Raw genomic sequence first — 16806 nt, 5'->3', positions numbered from 1 at the left:
GGCTGGCTGCCTGGCTGGCTGACTGGCTGGCTGGCTGGCTGACTGGCTGACTGGCTGCGAGAGAGCGTGAATCCGATAAAAGCGTCGAAAGAAATACGACGTAACTGCGCAAAAGGCGGATGCTAGTTACACTCCCGACCGCTAGATGGTAGCAAATGACTCCGAAGAAGAAGACGGTAGCAGCTTCAACAGCGCTTCTCGGTAGCTAACAGCATTTTCGCGGCTCTTCTGCGACGTCTCAAGCAGGTACGTCCGTCGTCGTACAGCTCCTAGGAAACGAGGAATCATCTCCATGTCATCTTCCCGTGCGTTGATTGTCGAGTCGCGCGTGAGCTCATGTCGATCTGGCCGGACCGGTAGTATCGCAGGCTGCTGATGTTAGCTCAAGCTATAAGTAAGCTTCTTTCCATGGATGCTTCGTTTCTGCCTTCAGTAACGTTGTGCGACCGGGTGAGGGCGAATGACCCGCACGGCGAATGGCCCGCACGTCAAATGTTCGGAATCCTCGGAAAGTGACGTTGTCCTTCCCGATGCAGGTACGCTGGAATTTTCGGACAGCCACTCGGACATGTCCTATGTCTTCATCAACGACTCGTCGCAGACCAACGTGCCTCTGCTGCAGTCCTGCATCGACGGCGCCTTGGCCTTCGCCAAGAGGCTCCTGGAGACCGGCTGCGACCCCAACATCCGCGACAACCGGGGTCGCACCGGCTTGCACTTAGCTGCGGCGCGGGGCAACGTGGACATATGTCGCCTGCTGCACAAGTTTGGCGCCGATTTGTTGGCGACCGACTACCAGGGGAATACGGCGCTGCACCTGTGCGGGCACGTCGATACCATTCAGTTCCTGGTGTCCAATGGGCTGAAGATTGATATTTGGTAAGCGATGCAATCTGTTTGCCGGCAAATCATGACTCGTGAGCACACATTTAGTGAACGGAACCAGACCGGCCTGAGTTTTGCAGATTGAACGCTGCCGCCTGCGAGATGGAGCTCTGACTCCGTCCGCTTGGGTAAGCGTGTTTATGGCGCCGTAAACCCAAAGCTCCGTTCGTCATTCAAAGCCCTCCCAAAATGTAACATTTCGGCCCAAAGCCAATTCATTTCAAAGGGTACCTTTGACTCGAGTGCGTCCCGGATGGACCTCGCCGCTTAAGTCGAGGTACCGTCGTTGTTGACGCCGCGACTCGCTCTCTCTCGCCCGCCGTAGCAATCACAACGGCTCCACGCCGCTGGTGCTGGCCAAGAGACGCGGCGTCAACAAGGACGCCATCCGTCTGCTGGAGGGACTGGAGGAGCAGGAGGTGAAAGGTTTTAACCGAGGAGCTCACTCCAAACTGGAGAGCATGCAGATGGCCGACAGCGAGAGGTATGTGCTCGGGCCGGACGCTTGGTGCTCAGCCGCTGAATAGATTTTTGCGTGCGTGCGTGCGTGCGTGCGTGCGTCCCCCTTGTGCCGTGTGCCTCCAGCGCCATGGAGAGCCACTCGCTGCTCAACCCCAGCCTGCAACGCAGCGAGGGCGTGCTGTCCAGCTTCCGCACCACCTGGCAGGAGTTTGTGGAGGACCTGGGCTTCTGGAGGGTCCTGCTGCTGTTGCTGGTCATCGCCCTGCTCTCCCTCGGCATCGCCTACTACGTCAGCGGCGTGCTGCCCTTCTCTGCCGGCCAGCTGGAGCTCGTGCACTGAGCGGCTTGTTTTTTTTTCTTCTTAACGTCAAGAGGTTAAGTTGTGAAAAGCGACCCACACTTCATCGAAAAATTAGATGACGCAGCGTTACTGACCTCTGCGCCGATCAAATCAAAGTCTTTGTCGTCTTTCACTGAAGGTAACCGCGGCCGCTTTGAAGAAATGATGCGCTCGTCCCAAGCGGCACGTTGCTTGTGTTATGTACTTTTATTTTTTTTTAACTCCCTCCCCACTGTATTAATTCATGAGAATGTCATTCAAGCCAGCAAAGTTGATGACTTTTGTGTGTCTCGGTGACAGAGAAACCTTGCTTGTGTTCTTAGAGATGACCCCCCCACTCACACACACACACACACACACACACCAGTATGCAACTTGTTCTTCGGTCCCGCCCGCTGGCTCGCTGTGTTTTTAATCTTGCAGTATTTAAAACAACGTCAATGTTCGTGAACTGGCCTCGTGAACAATTGGCAAATATAAATAAAAGGGCAATTTGGACGCACTGAGTGATTGGTAACAGTCGGCTATTTGTCTTTTGCGTATGACATTGGATTAATACATTTATACGTACGTATGCTACGTTTTAAAACCATCTCTGTTCACACACACCAAATGACAAGTTTTTGTGATGGAAAGGCAGATTTTGGGAGCAGGCAGCTCAGCGGCTTTGGACGTATGCTCTCCGTGGCGTCCTTTTTGTTCACTTGTGAGAAACACATGGTTGATCATCGGTGATATGTTTTGACAATTTTCTCCTTTCTCTTCTGACCCAATTTATTTGTCGTGAAATGCTTTGTATGAAATGCTCTCTTCAACTGTATTCTCCATATGGATGGTCTGATATGAATTGGTAAAATCACACATTGTCCTCCAACATAATTAAGCTACTTGTGTTCTGTTAAAAGTAAATAAACGCAGATTCCAGAAACCTCCCAATGTATCCGTATGAATTGCAAACTAGGGTTTGGGTTCTGTAGAAGTGATAGGGTTCAGCGTTGGGTTTTAAACTAGGGTTACAGCAGGAGTGGGCAATTCCGGTCCTCGAGGGCCCCCGGAGGGCCGGCCGGTGTCCTGCATGATTTCTATGTCACCCTGTTGCAACACACCTGATTCAAATGGTCCGATAATTAGCAAGGTCTGCAGAAGCTGGATAACAATCCTGATCATTTGAATCAGCTGTGTTGCAGCAGGGAGACCTACCTAGAAAACATGCAGGACAGCACCGGCCGGCCCTCGAGGACCGGAATTGCCCACCCCTGGGTTCCAGCTTCAAAGTAGGCTACCAAGTTAAAGTTAAGGTTTCGAATTAGGGTTAGGCTTTAGAAGCGTGTCAAAATCATTATTACTTAAATGAATCCCAGATTTAGAAAAAGGTTGCTGAAAAACAAAATGACGCACTATTTTTGATCGAAAAAAAGTTCTTTACTTTGTAAACACAAAAAAGGTGTCCTGAAACCATGGCGCAAATACCGAGGGATGTACCGTGGTAGTTGTACTAAGTTCATCTTGTTTTTCCTTTTTTAATCACTTCACTGGTTTCTTTTATATCAAACAAATTATTTTAGGTGTATTACCTGACATGTTTCGGCGGTTTCTTCCGCAAGGCGGAATTTTTATTGCGACGACACATGAACAGTAGGGTACAACTAACTTGTCTCACGACGGTCTAATCCCAGCTCACGTTCCCTATTAGTGGGTGAACAATCCGCAAGGCGGAAGAAACCGCCGAAACGTGTCAGGTAATGCACCTCAAATAGTTTGTTTGATGTAAAAGAAACCAGTGAAGGGATGTACCGTGGGTTATCTATACCGTTACCCCCCCCTCCTCCTCTCCTAGTAAGTATGGCCACCTTCACTCGGGTGGCAAATATGGCCACCGCTCTGGGAGTCAAACCCATAACAGTACAACTGCAAACCACTTGTTTGAAACGCCGAGCAAATATTGTCTATTTTTGCTGGATTCTCCATGCCAGGGGTATTTTTCTTTTATATGTTGATTACCAACACTAAAATGTTAAGTAGGTGCAACAGCTGCCACGTAAACGTTGACTTTGTCAAATATTAACAAGCCACATTGATTAATACAGAACTATAGCATGGGATACTTTTTGTTTACTTCGGTGAATGGGGGCGGGCATGTGGGCCGTATGGCCAATTGCATTGCGCCGAAGAGCTGATGGGCGTCCCTTTCGACCAATGGGCGAAACCTCCAGTTGGCTAAACTTAACACGGCACAGGGCTCGTCTCCCCTGAATGCTGCAGTGAGTGGATTTCGCTTGCTTGCTTGCTTGCTTGCTTTCACGTCCCAAAAGTGTCAGAAAAGACACGTGTTTGTTGATGGGAGGAAAAAAAGTTGAACGTTAACACAGCGTGACATCTGGCAGGCAGCAGAGACGATCGTTTGCTCCAGCGGATTCGCCCCGTTTACACCTCAAGTTGTTGGGTGAGTCTGTGTTGTCTGCCAGTGAGAAGCCAGCCAGCCAGCCAAGCCAGCCAGCCAGCCAGCCAACCAGTCAGCCAGAACTCTGCCACAGACAGTCGAAAGAGAGAATTTCGCCCTTCGAAAAGTAGAATAACAACTTCCCTCCTACGACCGCATGGAAAAACGTTTTAGGGACAATTCCACGGGACTCCAACATGTGGCAGCACATAAATGTCCCGTAATCGCACACAGTTTGTTACGTCTGCTGTCGTGCTTAGGCCGGAGTCAAACAAAATATAGTTCACTGGTAGCTGCTTTATTTGGTTACACTCGAAGATTGACGAAGCCACGCAGACATTTGGTTTTGGTGTGAGTAATGTCGCGTTCCCGCTACCTCGGAATATTGGCTGCCCGTGGCGTCACAACCGAGCCGTCAAGTGACCAAACGGCCGTTTGAAGAAAAACGATCGTCAATCTACATCACGAACATGAAACGCCTGCAGATTACATCAAGACACAGATTACCGCACTATGACAGCCATCAACGACAAATGTAGGCATCACGGGAAGGATTCAGTTTACGTCGCACGCGTAAACGTGTTTCGGCTTTGACACATTTAAGTAGGTACAGCTATGTACATCCATCCTTCTTCTGAACTGCTCTACTTTAATCTCCATATAAACTGTTATTTTCCAAACTTTGTAACAACAACTACAAGGACTTACGTTAGACCCGATGTTTTAGAAATGCGTTCCTGTTGCGTTCTCACAGAGAAAAGCTGCAATTCCGACTTGCATTTGAACGCAGCACGACCAAGGGCGGGCGGGTGGGCGGCGTGTTTGTTCACATGCTGCATTCAATGCCCCTTCCCGAGGCCGTATTTTTTAAATCTGTATTTGTCGCTAGTTTGATTCGTGGCAAGACTGAAACCAGTTAGGTAACAAAAAACATGGGCACCGATCAAAACCATCAGAATATAGCGATAGCAATTTGAGGGGGAATAGTTTCCCCCCCGCCCCGAAACTTCCAAAAGCAGTGCGAATAACGGTTTTCGCGAAACACGTCAACTCGATAGAGATCACGTGAGCATCCCAGTTCGCTTGCGCTAGCAAGGCGGCGGCTAACAAGATTTAGCTAACTCGCGCACCATTGCGTTGCTGCACTGAAATTCCGACGGAAGCAACCCTTAACAATCGGCGAGCGACAGAACCGACGTTTGGGTCACGTCACACTCGGAGTACACGATGCCAGGTAACCCTGGGGCCGCAGAACGTCAAGGCGATGCGGTTTTTGCCTTCGTCCCGTGCAAAGCCACTGCAAACCTGGAACGCTGCCTTGTTTTTGTTGATCTGGCTCGGAGATGCTGCCATGCTGTTAGCATCGTGCTAACGCGTAGCGCAGCACTCGTCTTTTGTTTGCCGCACACAGCGATCGAGCTTGGACTTTGATTGTTTGGAGGTGCTCAAATTGAGATTGTGTGGGTTGCGCCGTGCGTGTTGGAGCAGCTGCGTGCTCTGGTTTCGAGCCGGCCTTTTGTTGTTGACGGGATGGCGGCCGTCTTTAGGCCTGCTCGTTGACAGCGCCGTGCAGCTCGGCTCAGTCAGCTCAGCGTCTATTTGCATGCAGCTAACCAGTTAGCAGCCCGCTCGCCAGCCCGCCCCTCCCCTACTCTTCTCGCTGTGCAATCCCTCGAGTAACTTTGCAGGTCGACTCGGCCAGGCACCTGCCTTAGCCCGTTAGCTGCGTGCAGATGCTAGCAGGCTCGACGCCACGGCGACGTCCGTCCGTCCGTCCGTGTTACATAACTTGTCATGAAGCCTCGGATGCTATAGCCGTAGGGTAGAGCACGGTCGCGTTGTCAAATGTCCATCCCTCACGTCCTTCTTATGACCTCCATTGTCATTCATCCCACGCAGAGCCGGCTGAGATGAGTGGTCCCGAGGTGGCCAAGACACCGGGGGGAGGCGCGCCAGGGAAGGAGGGCAAAGAGCCGGTGGCTAACGGACATGCGGGCGACACCAACGACGCCAACCCCTTTGCCGAATACATGTGGATGGAGAATGAGGAGGAGTATAACAGACAGGTGTGGATCTAGTGTATAAGTTGTGTTTTGGCAGCGTTACTGGTTTGGCTTTCGCCGCCGTCATGCTTTCCCCCTTCCTGCAGGTGGAAGAAGAGCTGCTGGAGCAAGAGTTCCTGGACCGCTGCTTCCAGGAGATGCTGGAGGAAGAGGACCAGCACTGGTTCATCCCGTCACGTGATCTCAACAATCAAGGGGTGGAGCAACTGCAGCAGCAGCTCAACGGCCTGTCTGTCAGCGAACACCACAACAGTCTGGAGGAAGTGGCGGTGAGAAGATTGGTGCAAGCAAGGCCTGCCTGCCTGCCTGCCTGCCTACCTACCTACCTACCAGCCTGCCTGCAGCGCTCACTCTCTCCCTCCCCTTCTTTTGTGCAGAGGAAGAGCATGTTGAACCCCGAAGCCAAGGAGTTTGTCCCTGGGAAGAAATACTAGAAGTCCCCCTCACCCCTATGGAGCCTACACGCATGTGCACCAGTCCTCACGCATTCTCAAGAGACTCTGGCGGCCATGAGTCAGCACACTGATTCTCACGCACGCACGCACGCACACACACACACACACACACACACACACACACACACACACACACATATGCACACACACCCACTGTGTGATTAGGCCCAGTCGGGGGGTGGGGGGATTATTTCTTAGTTTTGTTCCCTTTCTTTTTATTTCTTGTTTCTTGCGAACCGAGCGACACTTTGGAGCGGGGTCTCGACACATGTCCGGCCCTACGACGGGCGCCTCCGCGCGGCCACACTTCCCAATACACGGCAGAGAGGGCGCGCGCCCACAGACCCCCCCCCCCCCCCCATCGCCCCCAATCCCTCCCCCGCGGGAATTGCGGCAGCTACCGAGCGATTGACGGCAGACTCAACAACTTGAACCGAGTGTAACAATAAACTTGAAAAATGACCTCGCATATATTTTGTGTTTGGTCAAATTGGACATCAAAGCGGTTAAAGGTTTCCTTAGCCCAAATTTCGGAGGGCGCGGTGGGCCACTCTGCCCGTCTATCAAAGGCCCCGCGACCCGTTGATGCCCGCGATGTCACAGAGCCTGCCAATTTTGCAAGGCGCTACAAAGACCGATCCAAACGCTCGGGCGTGATCGCAGGGAACCGGCGGCTGACATTCTTTCTTATTCGTCCGGCATCCCAACAAGTGTCCATACTCGCATGGGATTTTCAAATGGCCTCTTCCCCACTTTGGTTTTGTCCTTCTCATCCTGTTTAGAGGACGGAGGTGTTTGGGGTCCGCTCCGACCCGTCACGTGGGCGATATCCGTCTGGGCTGATTGTCCCCGTCCCCCCCCAACACACAATCGCGCGTATGAGGAAGTTCCTCTCGTGAGCCTGATTTGGCACGAGTCGTAGGAAATGGTCGCACGGAAATGCCCCGTCAGCTCCGTAGTTTTTGTTGTCCTACTTTTGTGTAATAAACTTGACTGTTAATGAGTAGAAACATTTCACTTTGCCACCGTCAAGTTGAGTTTATTTGAACATGGGGTCAAAGCGGAACTTCCTCATGTTTGCCAGGTGGGTTGTGCAACGTCAAATCATTTTTGGCTGATTTTTGTTCAAGTTAGTTGACACGAGCCGTGAGAGTTAAAGAGGTCCAAAGACAGAGTATTCATTTCAATACAAAGAATGAATAAAAGATATTCAAGGCAAACTGCTTGGGAGCTTTCTTAGGCATGACAAGCACCCACAACGGAGTCTGTTGGCGTTGTCCAATTTAGCGTGGGAACTGACCGATGGTCTTCAAAGTAGGTAGAGACACGTCGGGTTTGGAATTTAGTGCCCTGTGTGTGTGTGTGCAATGCAACTGGGTGGCCAGCAGATGGTGGCATCGCTGACATACAAAAGGAAGCGGCGTCTGTAGCTAACGTAACAAATTTGTGGGACCAGCTTCAGAAAACGGACGGGTGGCTAAGCGAGTCCTCTGCGCCGTTTGTCGGCATCACAATATGATGACGCGCGAGAAGAAGACGTAGTCCGCAACTATTGAACAAAAAGACCAAAACGTTCTCTGCATCTTACGCTCTCAGCGCTCGTTCTCGCAGGAGTGACGGTAGAAGACGTCGACATTGGCCGCGTAGTCCATCTTTAGAAGTGCGCCCAAACTCTGAGCTCCGAGGCTGGCGGCGCCGACGGCCGAGGACCGCTTCAACGACAGAAGGCTGTAGCTGTGGAAACGACCCTTGAGCTCCTGTGACGCCGCCGCCTCATCCAGGACCTGGACGAAGCCTGCGAGGGAGGAGGCACAAAACGGGGAGTTGTGGAGCCGGCCGTACGCGTTGCGCAAGGGGGCAAAGTCGACGGAAGCTGACTCGGTTTCAGAAGCTCCCAGCTCTTCCACACGGAGCCCACGCACAGGATGGGCAGGCCGAGCTCGCCGCTCAGTAGAGGCTGGAAGACGGAGGGAGGGAGATAGGGCGGCGCTCACAGAGGAAAGTGATGACGGTGCAATCGGGCGGGTGTGCGCGCGTCACCTCTTGCGCCGCAGGTAGCACGGCTCGCACGTGTTTGGCGAGGACTCTCCCGGCTTGGGAGAACACATATCGACACAGGGCATCCCCGGCCTCCGCACCTTTGACACCCAAGCAAATATTTGCCTTTCACAATCGTATTTCAAAGAAATCATTTGCGGCTGGCGCGACTCACTGCCCACCTACAGCCAGCTTCCGACAGAATCCGGCAAAGCGGCACTTCTGGAAGTTTGTGTAGAGGTGCGGCAGCATTCCCATGAGGTCAGACACCTACAAAGAACCGTTGGGAATCCGCTTTGGCATGGCACACAAGAAACGTCGGGCCGAATGGGACGGAAGCTCACCGCAAAATACTCCTCCATGGCTTTTCTCACATACGTGACATCATGAGGAGGCGTGGCCAGCTTGTCTTTTGCGTCAAAGACGCTCTTGACCGCTACATGAGCAATCCAGAAAGCTGCGGAGAGCATGTTCGGAGGCTCGTCACTTGTGCTTACCGGTAAGTACAGTCCGTTTTTCTTCCGGTGACCGCCGCTTGCCAACTGACACATTTCCTGACAGGACCGCAGCTCAGAGCCGGTTCCGAAGCTTTACGGTTCTCAGACCGGTGGGAGTTGCCGATGGTGTAGACTTGCCTGTCTTGTGTGCCGACACTGTGAGTTCGATTCCGGCATATGACGGTGTGAATGTGAGTGTTGGAGGGGGGGGGGGGGGGGGGAGTTTCTTCAAATCGGTTCTGGTCCAGGAATGTTGAACTTCTTACCGGACCCTTCGTCACCCATCATGTGACCCCAGCCCCCGCAGCCGATCTGGGACCCGTCCGGGTTCATCAATTTGCAGTTGGAGCCGGTGCCCGAGATCAAGACCACGCCTCCTGCCGAAAAAAAGCAAACGCCCGAACTCTGCTCAAGCAGCCAACTTGACAGAGATAATGCCACACGCACACCTAATGGGTGCAAAGTATCAAGCCTGTTTCGATTGGTGTGTGCTACTAAGCCTGGACTTGCCGCGATCACTCGCGGTAGCCATGGCGCCGATGGCGTCGGTCGTGATGAAATAATGTTGGCTAAGATTCGGAAAGCGGCCTTTCATGTGCGCAATCAGCTTGTCGATGGCCTCCTTCTGCTCGCCCCCACTCAGAGACATGCCCTGTCGACATAAACACACGTGTTGGCTGAAAAAAGGCAACAAATAACAATCACGTTCTGCCAGCCATCATTTGACAGACCAGCATGCGCAGCGGCGTGTTTGGCTCCAGTCCCGCCTCCACTTTGGCTCTCTGGACCATGAGATTGATGGTTTCGATACATTTGTCCACCCCCACCAACTGCGCAAACACAATTGTTTGATGAGACCAAAGTCATCAGGACTACTCCAGCTCGCTCGCTCCTCGCTCACCCAGTGGTTGGTGGAGGGCCCCACAGTCTCTGCCAGGATTCGTCCATCTTGTGCCACCAGCACCGCCTTGGAATGGGTTCCCCCACTACGGGCGCACACCAAGTTTCGGATGCGTCTTTCTTGGTTGGACATTGGAACTTCGACTAAACACTGTCGTGCCGAATGCCAGGACGTACGTAGCAGTGACTTCACCGCAAGTGATGTCTTTAGCGATCGGGATGGAGCAGAAAAACATACAACATTTTGTGCGCTATCTTTTCAAACTTACCCTTCTACGCCGCCGAACACGGTTGCCATTGCTCCACTTCCTGCTTCGCTCCGTCCGCGTGACTGCGACGATCTCCAAAGAACTGGGCAGAACTTTGCCATGCTCTCAAACGACCAGTGGACGGCAGCATTGTACCGTCGACAAAATGAAATGAAGGCGGCGGGTAACGGGTGGTTTTCCATTGTTTGCGGCATTTCTTTTGGCGTTTTTCTTTTGCCTTCTTATTCGTTTGCGTGTGTGTGTTTGTCTTTTTTATGTTTGCATCTTTCTTTCTTTTTTTTTTGCTTGCAGCATCCCGCGTTTGCCCCTGTAAATCAAATCAGTGTGACTATCGCACTGTTTTGAGTTTAAAGTGATTTTCTTTTAGTTTGTTAAACCGTACTAAAATTGGAACGACTGATTGGACCCCCCCCCCCCTCCTCCTCCTCCTCCGCCGCTACGACGTGATGAACGAAGAGGGTTCATAGTGCTGGTTTTGGGCTCGAATCAGGGACAACGCTGAGAGCCAACACGAGGCATCTGCAGCGCATTAAAAAGCCATTCGCAAATCTCTTGCCAAAGTGGGCGAGTCCCCCTGCAACTTTGCTTTACGTGATCCTAGGAAAGTAATGTTAAAACAAAAATCACTTGAACTTCGTTGTCGTTCTGACACCGTATCAGGGACAACGTGTTAAGTGTGCCATGACAGCGAGCGAAAGCGACGTTACGAAAGAGTGAGGAGATCTAAGAAGGGGAAGACGAGCGCGTGTCAAGCGAGCAGGAAGAAGCAGATATGAAGCGCCAGACCTTGAAAATAAAACATCCGACAGACATGATTCTATTCGTTTCCCAACCTTTACTGAGCGACGGTGGGTGCGTATTTTGTCTAACAAAGACGCACACAACGCCAAACATAAATGTTTCAATGAGCTAGCTTGCGAAAAATGACTAGAAAGTGATCTTGTGTCCATTTTCACACGAATTGGATTTACTCTGTGCTAACTCCAATGAACAGAATACACTACCTCCATGAGTCATATTGGATGAATCATAGTATTCCGACGTAGAACGGGGTGGGGGTGAGGGGGTGCTGCTTGTCAATTAGTCAAGGACCGAAGAGCTTTTATACTGAAAGGTTAAAGGGAAGACTGGGATTCTTGATGCCAACTTTTCCCACAGCTCACTCTCACCGCAGCCGTCAGACACATCAAGTAGAAGCGTAACTTTAGTTTTGGACTTTTTGGATCCCAAACAGGACCGCTCAGTGTTCTGTTGGACCTTAACTTGTTTGCGCCGTGCCGCTTTGCATCGCTTAGTCCCACGGCAAGCCTTCTCAGCCTTTCGTAGCTAGGCAGCGGAAGTGAAAGGAGTGGGGAAGTTGCTTGCTTGGGTTGGGGATGTAGGGGTGCGTGAGGGGGGGGAGAAAAAGAACAACAAACTCAAGAGGATTTTCCCCCCCTCCCCTGCTGTCAAATTGGGATTACCTGGGGCTGGGGGGTGGGGGTGAGGCTCGAGTCCCTGGAGCCCGGCCGGGGGCATGGACACCCACACTAAGGAGGGACAACTTTACGTGCAGCATCAAAAGTTTGGCAAGGTAATCTTTTGCTGTTTTATCGTCGTGGTAGCCTCGTCATGAGCTCCATTTGGTGTGTAAGCGGCACAGAGCCGTGTACGGAAGGAAGACAGTTTTTTTTTTGTTTTTTTTTAACAACCTTAGACCTTCATACCGCGGACGCTCATCGTTCGAGGGGCTCGGACTTGGGTCTGCACGCATACGTGCCTTTGCTTCTAACGCGCTTCTGGCTAGGAACACATCTCCTGCCTGGCGGGGAATTGAAAGAGGGTCTTTGTCTATGTTGAGCGTCTCCTTTGGGTCATATGACATGGAGCAGCAAAAACATTTTTGGCCCTCGCTCCGTCCGTCCCACAATAGAGAGTGGAAAAAGTCAACGGGAACGCGTTCGTAGTACGAAAGCCACGGTACAACTTGACGGCTTACTGTTTGTGGAAAGAAGGAATGAGGTGAAACTCTTGACATTTGCTTTCTGCTGAGCTCAACGCTGCGATCGCACACCATTTTAAGGGGCTCCCCAATCTCAGAACAGAACGAAATCAAAGCGTGGCGTCGAAAGGATGTGACAGTGGCTCCTTATGTCGTTGTGCCCGACAGAAATGGAAGAAGAACTGGTTCGTCCTCTATCCGGCCAGCCAAAACGGAATCGCGCGCCTGGAGTTCTTCGACGCGGCCGGGTCGGGAGGCGCGGCCGGCGGCAATTCAAACGAGAAGACCAGAAAGCTCGACAAGAAGATTATCCGCTTGTCCGAGTGCATCTCCATCCTGCCGGCGCTGACGGAGAACTGTCCCAAAGACAACATGGCGGCCTTCTGCGTGGAGACCAACGACAAGACCCACGTGTTTGCTGCCGAGAAGAAAGCCGCCGAGGAGTGGATGAATACCATGTGTGACATTGCGTTTCAGGTACCCTTTGGCGCCTGCCTTTGCTTTAAAAGGCTCAAAGACTTTGACGAGCGGAGAGAGATCTTTCCGTATGCTGCTTCCGGGAGCACTTTTGCATGAAGCCAAATTTGTGTCTCCTAAGGGTGGAAGTGGCGGCGGCGCCAACAGGAATAATGACGGGGAACCTCAAGACCTGAAGATGTCAGAGAACCTCATCTATTACTCCAGAGAGGAGGGTGAGTATGCGACAGACAGAAGCCCAAAGCGCTTGCATAAGCAATCGTTTGTAAACCGTGAAGGAAAAAACAAAAAACATGTCCGCAGCCAACCAGTTCTGGGTGACCATTCAGCCGACCGAGGCTTCGGACCGCTGCGGGCTGTCGGGCAACTTCTGGCTGAAAGCTGAAAGCGACGTCCTGATCTTGAAAGAGCCCAAGACAAAGAGGGACATCTTTGTCTGGCCGTATAAGCTGCTGAGGAGATACGGTCGAGACCGGGTGGGTCAGCGTCCGTGCGTGTTGCTGAGCGAGCGACTGCGCGAGCGTCTGCGCGAGCGACTGCGCGAGCGACTGAGCGGTCAGAGCCTCTTGTGTTTCCGCGGCCGCGGCTGCTGTGCTGTTGACACGCACGCGGTCGCTTACACGAGACGGTTCAATTACGTATGCGCAGAAGACGGACGGGATAGCAGACGGCTTAAGGAAAGCTCGTCGTCGGTGGGGATTTGCTTACAGGAGTAACGCGAAAAGCAAGTCAAAGCCAGCCAGACTAGAAAAAAAAGGGTGCAAAACCTTCCTTCAGAGGCTTCTGAACTGAAATCCATCTGGCTTGATCTTTTCTTTCTCCAGGTGATGTTTTCCTTCGAGTCCGGGCGCCGCTGTGACTCGGGCCCCGGCAACTTCAGCTTTGACACCAAGCAAGGTAACGAGATCTTCGTCCTGGTGGACCGGGCCATCAAGTCCCAGAAGGCCCTGGCTGAGGAGCGTCCCCTAAGCTGCCCCGTCGACTTTGAGCCAGAGTGCCCGCCCTCGCTGCGGCACGTACGCGACGCAGCTGGCGCCGCGGCACCCGCAAGCGGAGACAGCGGCGGCAGCAGCTGTAACAGCTGGGAGGCCGACGGCGATTCGGGCGGCAGCAAACCGGGCTCGGCAGACGGTGTGCTTGGGAAAAGGGAGGGAGGAGATGGCGGCGGGGGGGCGAGAGGGCAAGCGTGCGGCGCCGTCGATAGACACAAAGGGAGGAGCTTGCCAGAACTGCCGGCGTTACTGGGCTCTGCGAGCGGAGCCGACACACTTCCGTGCTCTACCAGAGGCCGGGGGACGGCAAATTGTCCTACCTCACCCGAGCGACGAGCCGCTCTTTACTCCGAGCCGGCAGACGCCGTCCGTCTGCCCCCGCAGAAGGCCGACGGCCTCTACTCGGACCCGGTGGACAGCATCGCGTCGGCGCTGCGAGTTCCAGCCTGTCGCCTGCGTCCTCTGGGTGACGAGTCCTCCGGGGGCGGGGCCCAAGCTCGTGGGGGCGACGACCAGAGGAAAGCCCGGGACCTCTATTCCCACGTCTATGACCGCATCAGCCTGGAGCTCAGCCGTCAGACGGATGTCTTGCTTCTGAATGGGGACGGGAGACGCGGCGTGAACGATAACATGTCGAACCCTGGAGTTCTGTCCACCCCCCTTCCTTCTCCGGAGCATATCTACGACGAACCGGAGGGTTGCGCCAAAGGAGGAAGGAAGAGGCAGGAGGAAGCGCCGGCCCCTGCGGGACCGGAGCGGGATTACAGCACCCCCGCCCACGCAAAGTCTCTTGAGTCCCACAAACATTGGGCCGCCAATCGTGGAGGGCGACACCTGCCGGCTCCAAGATGGCCCAAGCCCGTCGCCGCTCCCAAACCCGTCTGGTGCAATTTTGCTCGGAAGGTGCCCGTACCGTCGCCTCCTGGGAAACTTGGCGAGCCCGATGACAATGTGAGCGGCGGCGGCGGTGGCAACGACAACAACAACAACAACTTTAGGGGTGGAAAGGAAAGGGAGCTGTACAGCATCGTCTCTAAACCTTCCACATCGTGGTCAAATCAGTCCAAACCGTCAGCACTGGGCTCACCGGATACCATCTATGACAACTTGGGAAATATTTGAACAGTTGCCTTAGTTAGTCTGTAAGTGATCCAAAGAAGACTTTGTTTTCAGAAGCACACTTGTGTCATTGTTGGGGTAAAAACGGCGGCAAAAGCGTTGGGACGGTCTCATCCGTCAGAGACCGAGCAAGCTGCGAGGCGCACGCAGATGCGTGAGAAAGCCGCTTCTGCCGCCGCCGCCGCCGCCGCTGCCGCCGCCGCCGCCGCCGCTGCCGCCGCCTTTGGATTGGGTGCAGCTCCAGCCCAGGACATTCTCATTCACGTGAGCGAGTCACATCACCTTAGCTGCCATCTATCCCTTCCTCCATCCAAGGCACCAAGACAGTGAAAAATCTTTGGCACGAATCACGCAACGAATCCTCGTTTGGGTCGAGGAACTTGACCCAAAGCGCGCCAAGATGCAGCACTCTTTCCTCCTTGCATCTGCTACATAAGAGCCTTGACTCGCAATGGATGTTTACATACAGAGATGTCCGCAAATCTCACGGGCAATAAAAGATATCTGCAAAAGCGAGTGGCACCAACATCACAGTTACTCTTAGTCAAGGGACTTTCTGAGCAAGTCTGACCGCATCCTGTGCCACACTCTGATTTTGTTACTCAGGTGCGTTTCCAAGCACTTCATGGCACCGTTTAAGGCACAGTGCGGCGCCTTTCTTTTTTCCCTACTTTCTTCTCCTTCGTTTGGCTCGTCGGGTCGCCACAGCGTCAGTTAACCGCGAGCAGTTTGTGTCTCGCGTTTCCAGCGCAGACAAAGGCAGATGGAACGTGAGGCGGAAAGACGAGGGAGGCTCCGCCCGAGCGGGACCGACGACAATGGACACTTTGTGCGGCGCATACGCAAGGCCACACCGCACGAGAAAGGATGCTGGCGTGCGGCGGTCGGTTTGCGAAACGGGGACAGACCGTTCCCTTCCCTGCTCTGTTTCTCTGTCCCGCTCATCTCTCGGCTTTGTCCGATGTCCTCGATTGCTCGGTGAGCTTCTTTGCGAGCGCCTCCGCAGAAGCCCGCGTGGCATTTTTAAGGCGCTTTACTCCAGCGGTCACTGTCCGGCAAGCCGACGGAACAAATGCAAATACGCGATGAGGCGAGGAAATAGTCTGTGCATGTCCCAGGGTTCCGTTTGGGGCCATTTGACGACGTCCCATTTGTTCAACTTAACTGCTCTTTGGAATGAGCACATGCGACTTGTATTTTTAGCACTGCACGGCAGCGGCGTCATTGCGTCGGTCTCTCAAGTTCCATTTGCTTTGTTTTGGCTCTCTGTCATAATCATTTCATTTTGCTTCTTTCTTTCTTTTCTTTTTTTTTTTTTACAGAAAACCCACCCACAAAGTTTGTTTGGGTAAACGTTTGCATGTCTGGTACTTGGAATCACTTTTCGACACTTTTGTGACTGCCGAGGAAGTAGGCCAACCTTTATTCTATTTTGTTTTTAGACTTTGAGTTGTCCGCTTCCCACTGCACCTTGTCACGTCTCGTCACGTAGTGACTACGTGTTTGTTGTCATGGTTTCTGTCTGTGTGCTCGCCCCTCCCCTCCTGTGTGCCCATGATTAGTTTGATTCTTCTCACCTGCCTCTTGTTACCTGTCGTGTATAGAAGTCCTGTCTGCCCCTCCCTCACGCCCGGTCGGATCATTGTTGTCTTCATGTCTTTTTGGTCCCTGTCGTTTTCAAGTCTGCTTCGGTTAGTCAGTCAGGCATGTGTTATCGTTTTGTTAAGTCATGTCAGTTTGCCGAGTCTGTCTTTTGAGTTCCTCCAATAAACCCTGGTCCAAGCTGCATTTGGTTGTCCTGCTCCATCCGATCCCGTGACACACCTCCTCCTACAGAGGGTTAGCCTCACCTTGTGTCATGGGTGGGCATTTGTCTGGTTTTCTCACTG

The 16806-nt window shown here is 52.9% G+C and overlaps 4 protein-coding genes across 10 annotated transcripts; 3 read left to right on the top strand and 1 right to left on the bottom strand.

The window, feature by feature from the left end:
• The first annotated feature begins 81 nt into the window (after positions 1-81).
• On the top strand, positions 82-2619 carry LOC148403040 (ankyrin repeat domain-containing protein 46). 2 transcript variants are annotated; one of them, XM_088396318.1, is made up of 4 exons: positions 82-246; positions 537-879; positions 1211-1369; positions 1471-2619. In XM_088396318.1, the coding sequence occupies exons 2-4, from the start codon at positions 569-571 to the stop codon at positions 1685-1687; spliced, it is 687 nt and encodes a 228-aa protein (XP_088252444.1). In that variant the 5' UTR covers positions 82-246; positions 537-568; the 3' UTR covers positions 1688-2619. The 2 variants fall into 2 exon arrangements, with proteins under 2 accessions (XP_088252444.1, XP_088252452.1); XM_088396326.1 differs by lacking the exon at positions 82-246 and adding an exon at positions 309-450.
• A 196-nt stretch (positions 2620-2815) lies between these two features.
• Positions 2816-7865, top strand: paip2b (poly(A) binding protein interacting protein 2B). 4 transcript variants are annotated; one of them, XM_088396369.1, is made up of 4 exons: positions 2816-2961; positions 6027-6193; positions 6277-6459; positions 6568-7865. In XM_088396369.1, exons 2-4 carry the CDS (start codon positions 6038-6040, stop codon positions 6622-6624), a joined length of 396 nt encoding a protein of 131 aa, XP_088252495.1. In that variant the 5' UTR covers positions 2816-2961; positions 6027-6037; the 3' UTR covers positions 6625-7865. The 4 variants fall into 4 exon arrangements, with proteins under 4 accessions (XP_088252495.1, XP_088252488.1, XP_088252504.1 ...); XM_088396362.1 differs by lacking the exon at positions 2816-2961 and adding an exon at positions 3931-4130; XM_088396378.1 differs by lacking the exon at positions 2816-2961 and adding an exon at positions 4582-4730.
• On the bottom strand, positions 7658-10513 carry nagk (N-acetylglucosamine kinase). Of its 2 annotated transcripts, none has more exons than XM_088396283.1 (10): positions 10349-10513; positions 10081-10266; positions 9911-10009; positions 9690-9831; positions 9446-9556; positions 9027-9139; positions 8865-8952; positions 8686-8783; positions 8524-8602; positions 7658-8440 (listed from the first exon to the last, which is right to left on the bottom strand). In XM_088396283.1, exons 2-10 carry the CDS (start codon positions 10210-10212, stop codon positions 8238-8240), a joined length of 1065 nt encoding a protein of 354 aa, XP_088252409.1. In that variant the 5' UTR covers positions 10213-10266; positions 10349-10513; the 3' UTR covers positions 7658-8237. The 2 variants fall into 2 exon arrangements, with proteins under 2 accessions (XP_088252409.1, XP_088252401.1); XM_088396275.1 differs by having other exon boundaries at positions 10081-10165; positions 10349-10507.
• Positions 8486-16705, top strand: dok1b (docking protein 1b). Of its 2 annotated transcripts, none has more exons than XM_088396105.1 (5): positions 8486-9181; positions 12498-12806; positions 12928-13021; positions 13110-13282; positions 13631-16705. In XM_088396105.1, the coding sequence occupies exons 2-5, from the start codon at positions 12702-12704 to the stop codon at positions 14918-14920; spliced, it is 1662 nt and encodes a 553-aa protein (XP_088252231.1). In that variant the 5' UTR covers positions 8486-9181; positions 12498-12701; the 3' UTR covers positions 14921-16705. The 2 variants fall into 2 exon arrangements, with proteins under 2 accessions (XP_088252231.1, XP_088252224.1); XM_088396098.1 differs by lacking the exon at positions 8486-9181 and adding an exon at positions 9400-11921.
• The last annotated feature ends 101 nt before the right edge of the window (positions 16706-16806 follow it).

Source organism: Syngnathus floridae, chromosome 1, assembly GCF_059516105.1.
Source record: "Syngnathus floridae isolate MCC-2025c chromosome 1, RoL_Sflo_1.0, whole genome shotgun sequence".
Lineage (NCBI taxonomy): Eukaryota > Metazoa > Chordata > Actinopteri > Syngnathiformes > Syngnathidae > Syngnathus > Syngnathus floridae.
Note: the sequence above shows the minus strand (reverse complement) of the source record. Positions and strands in the feature narration are given on the sequence as shown.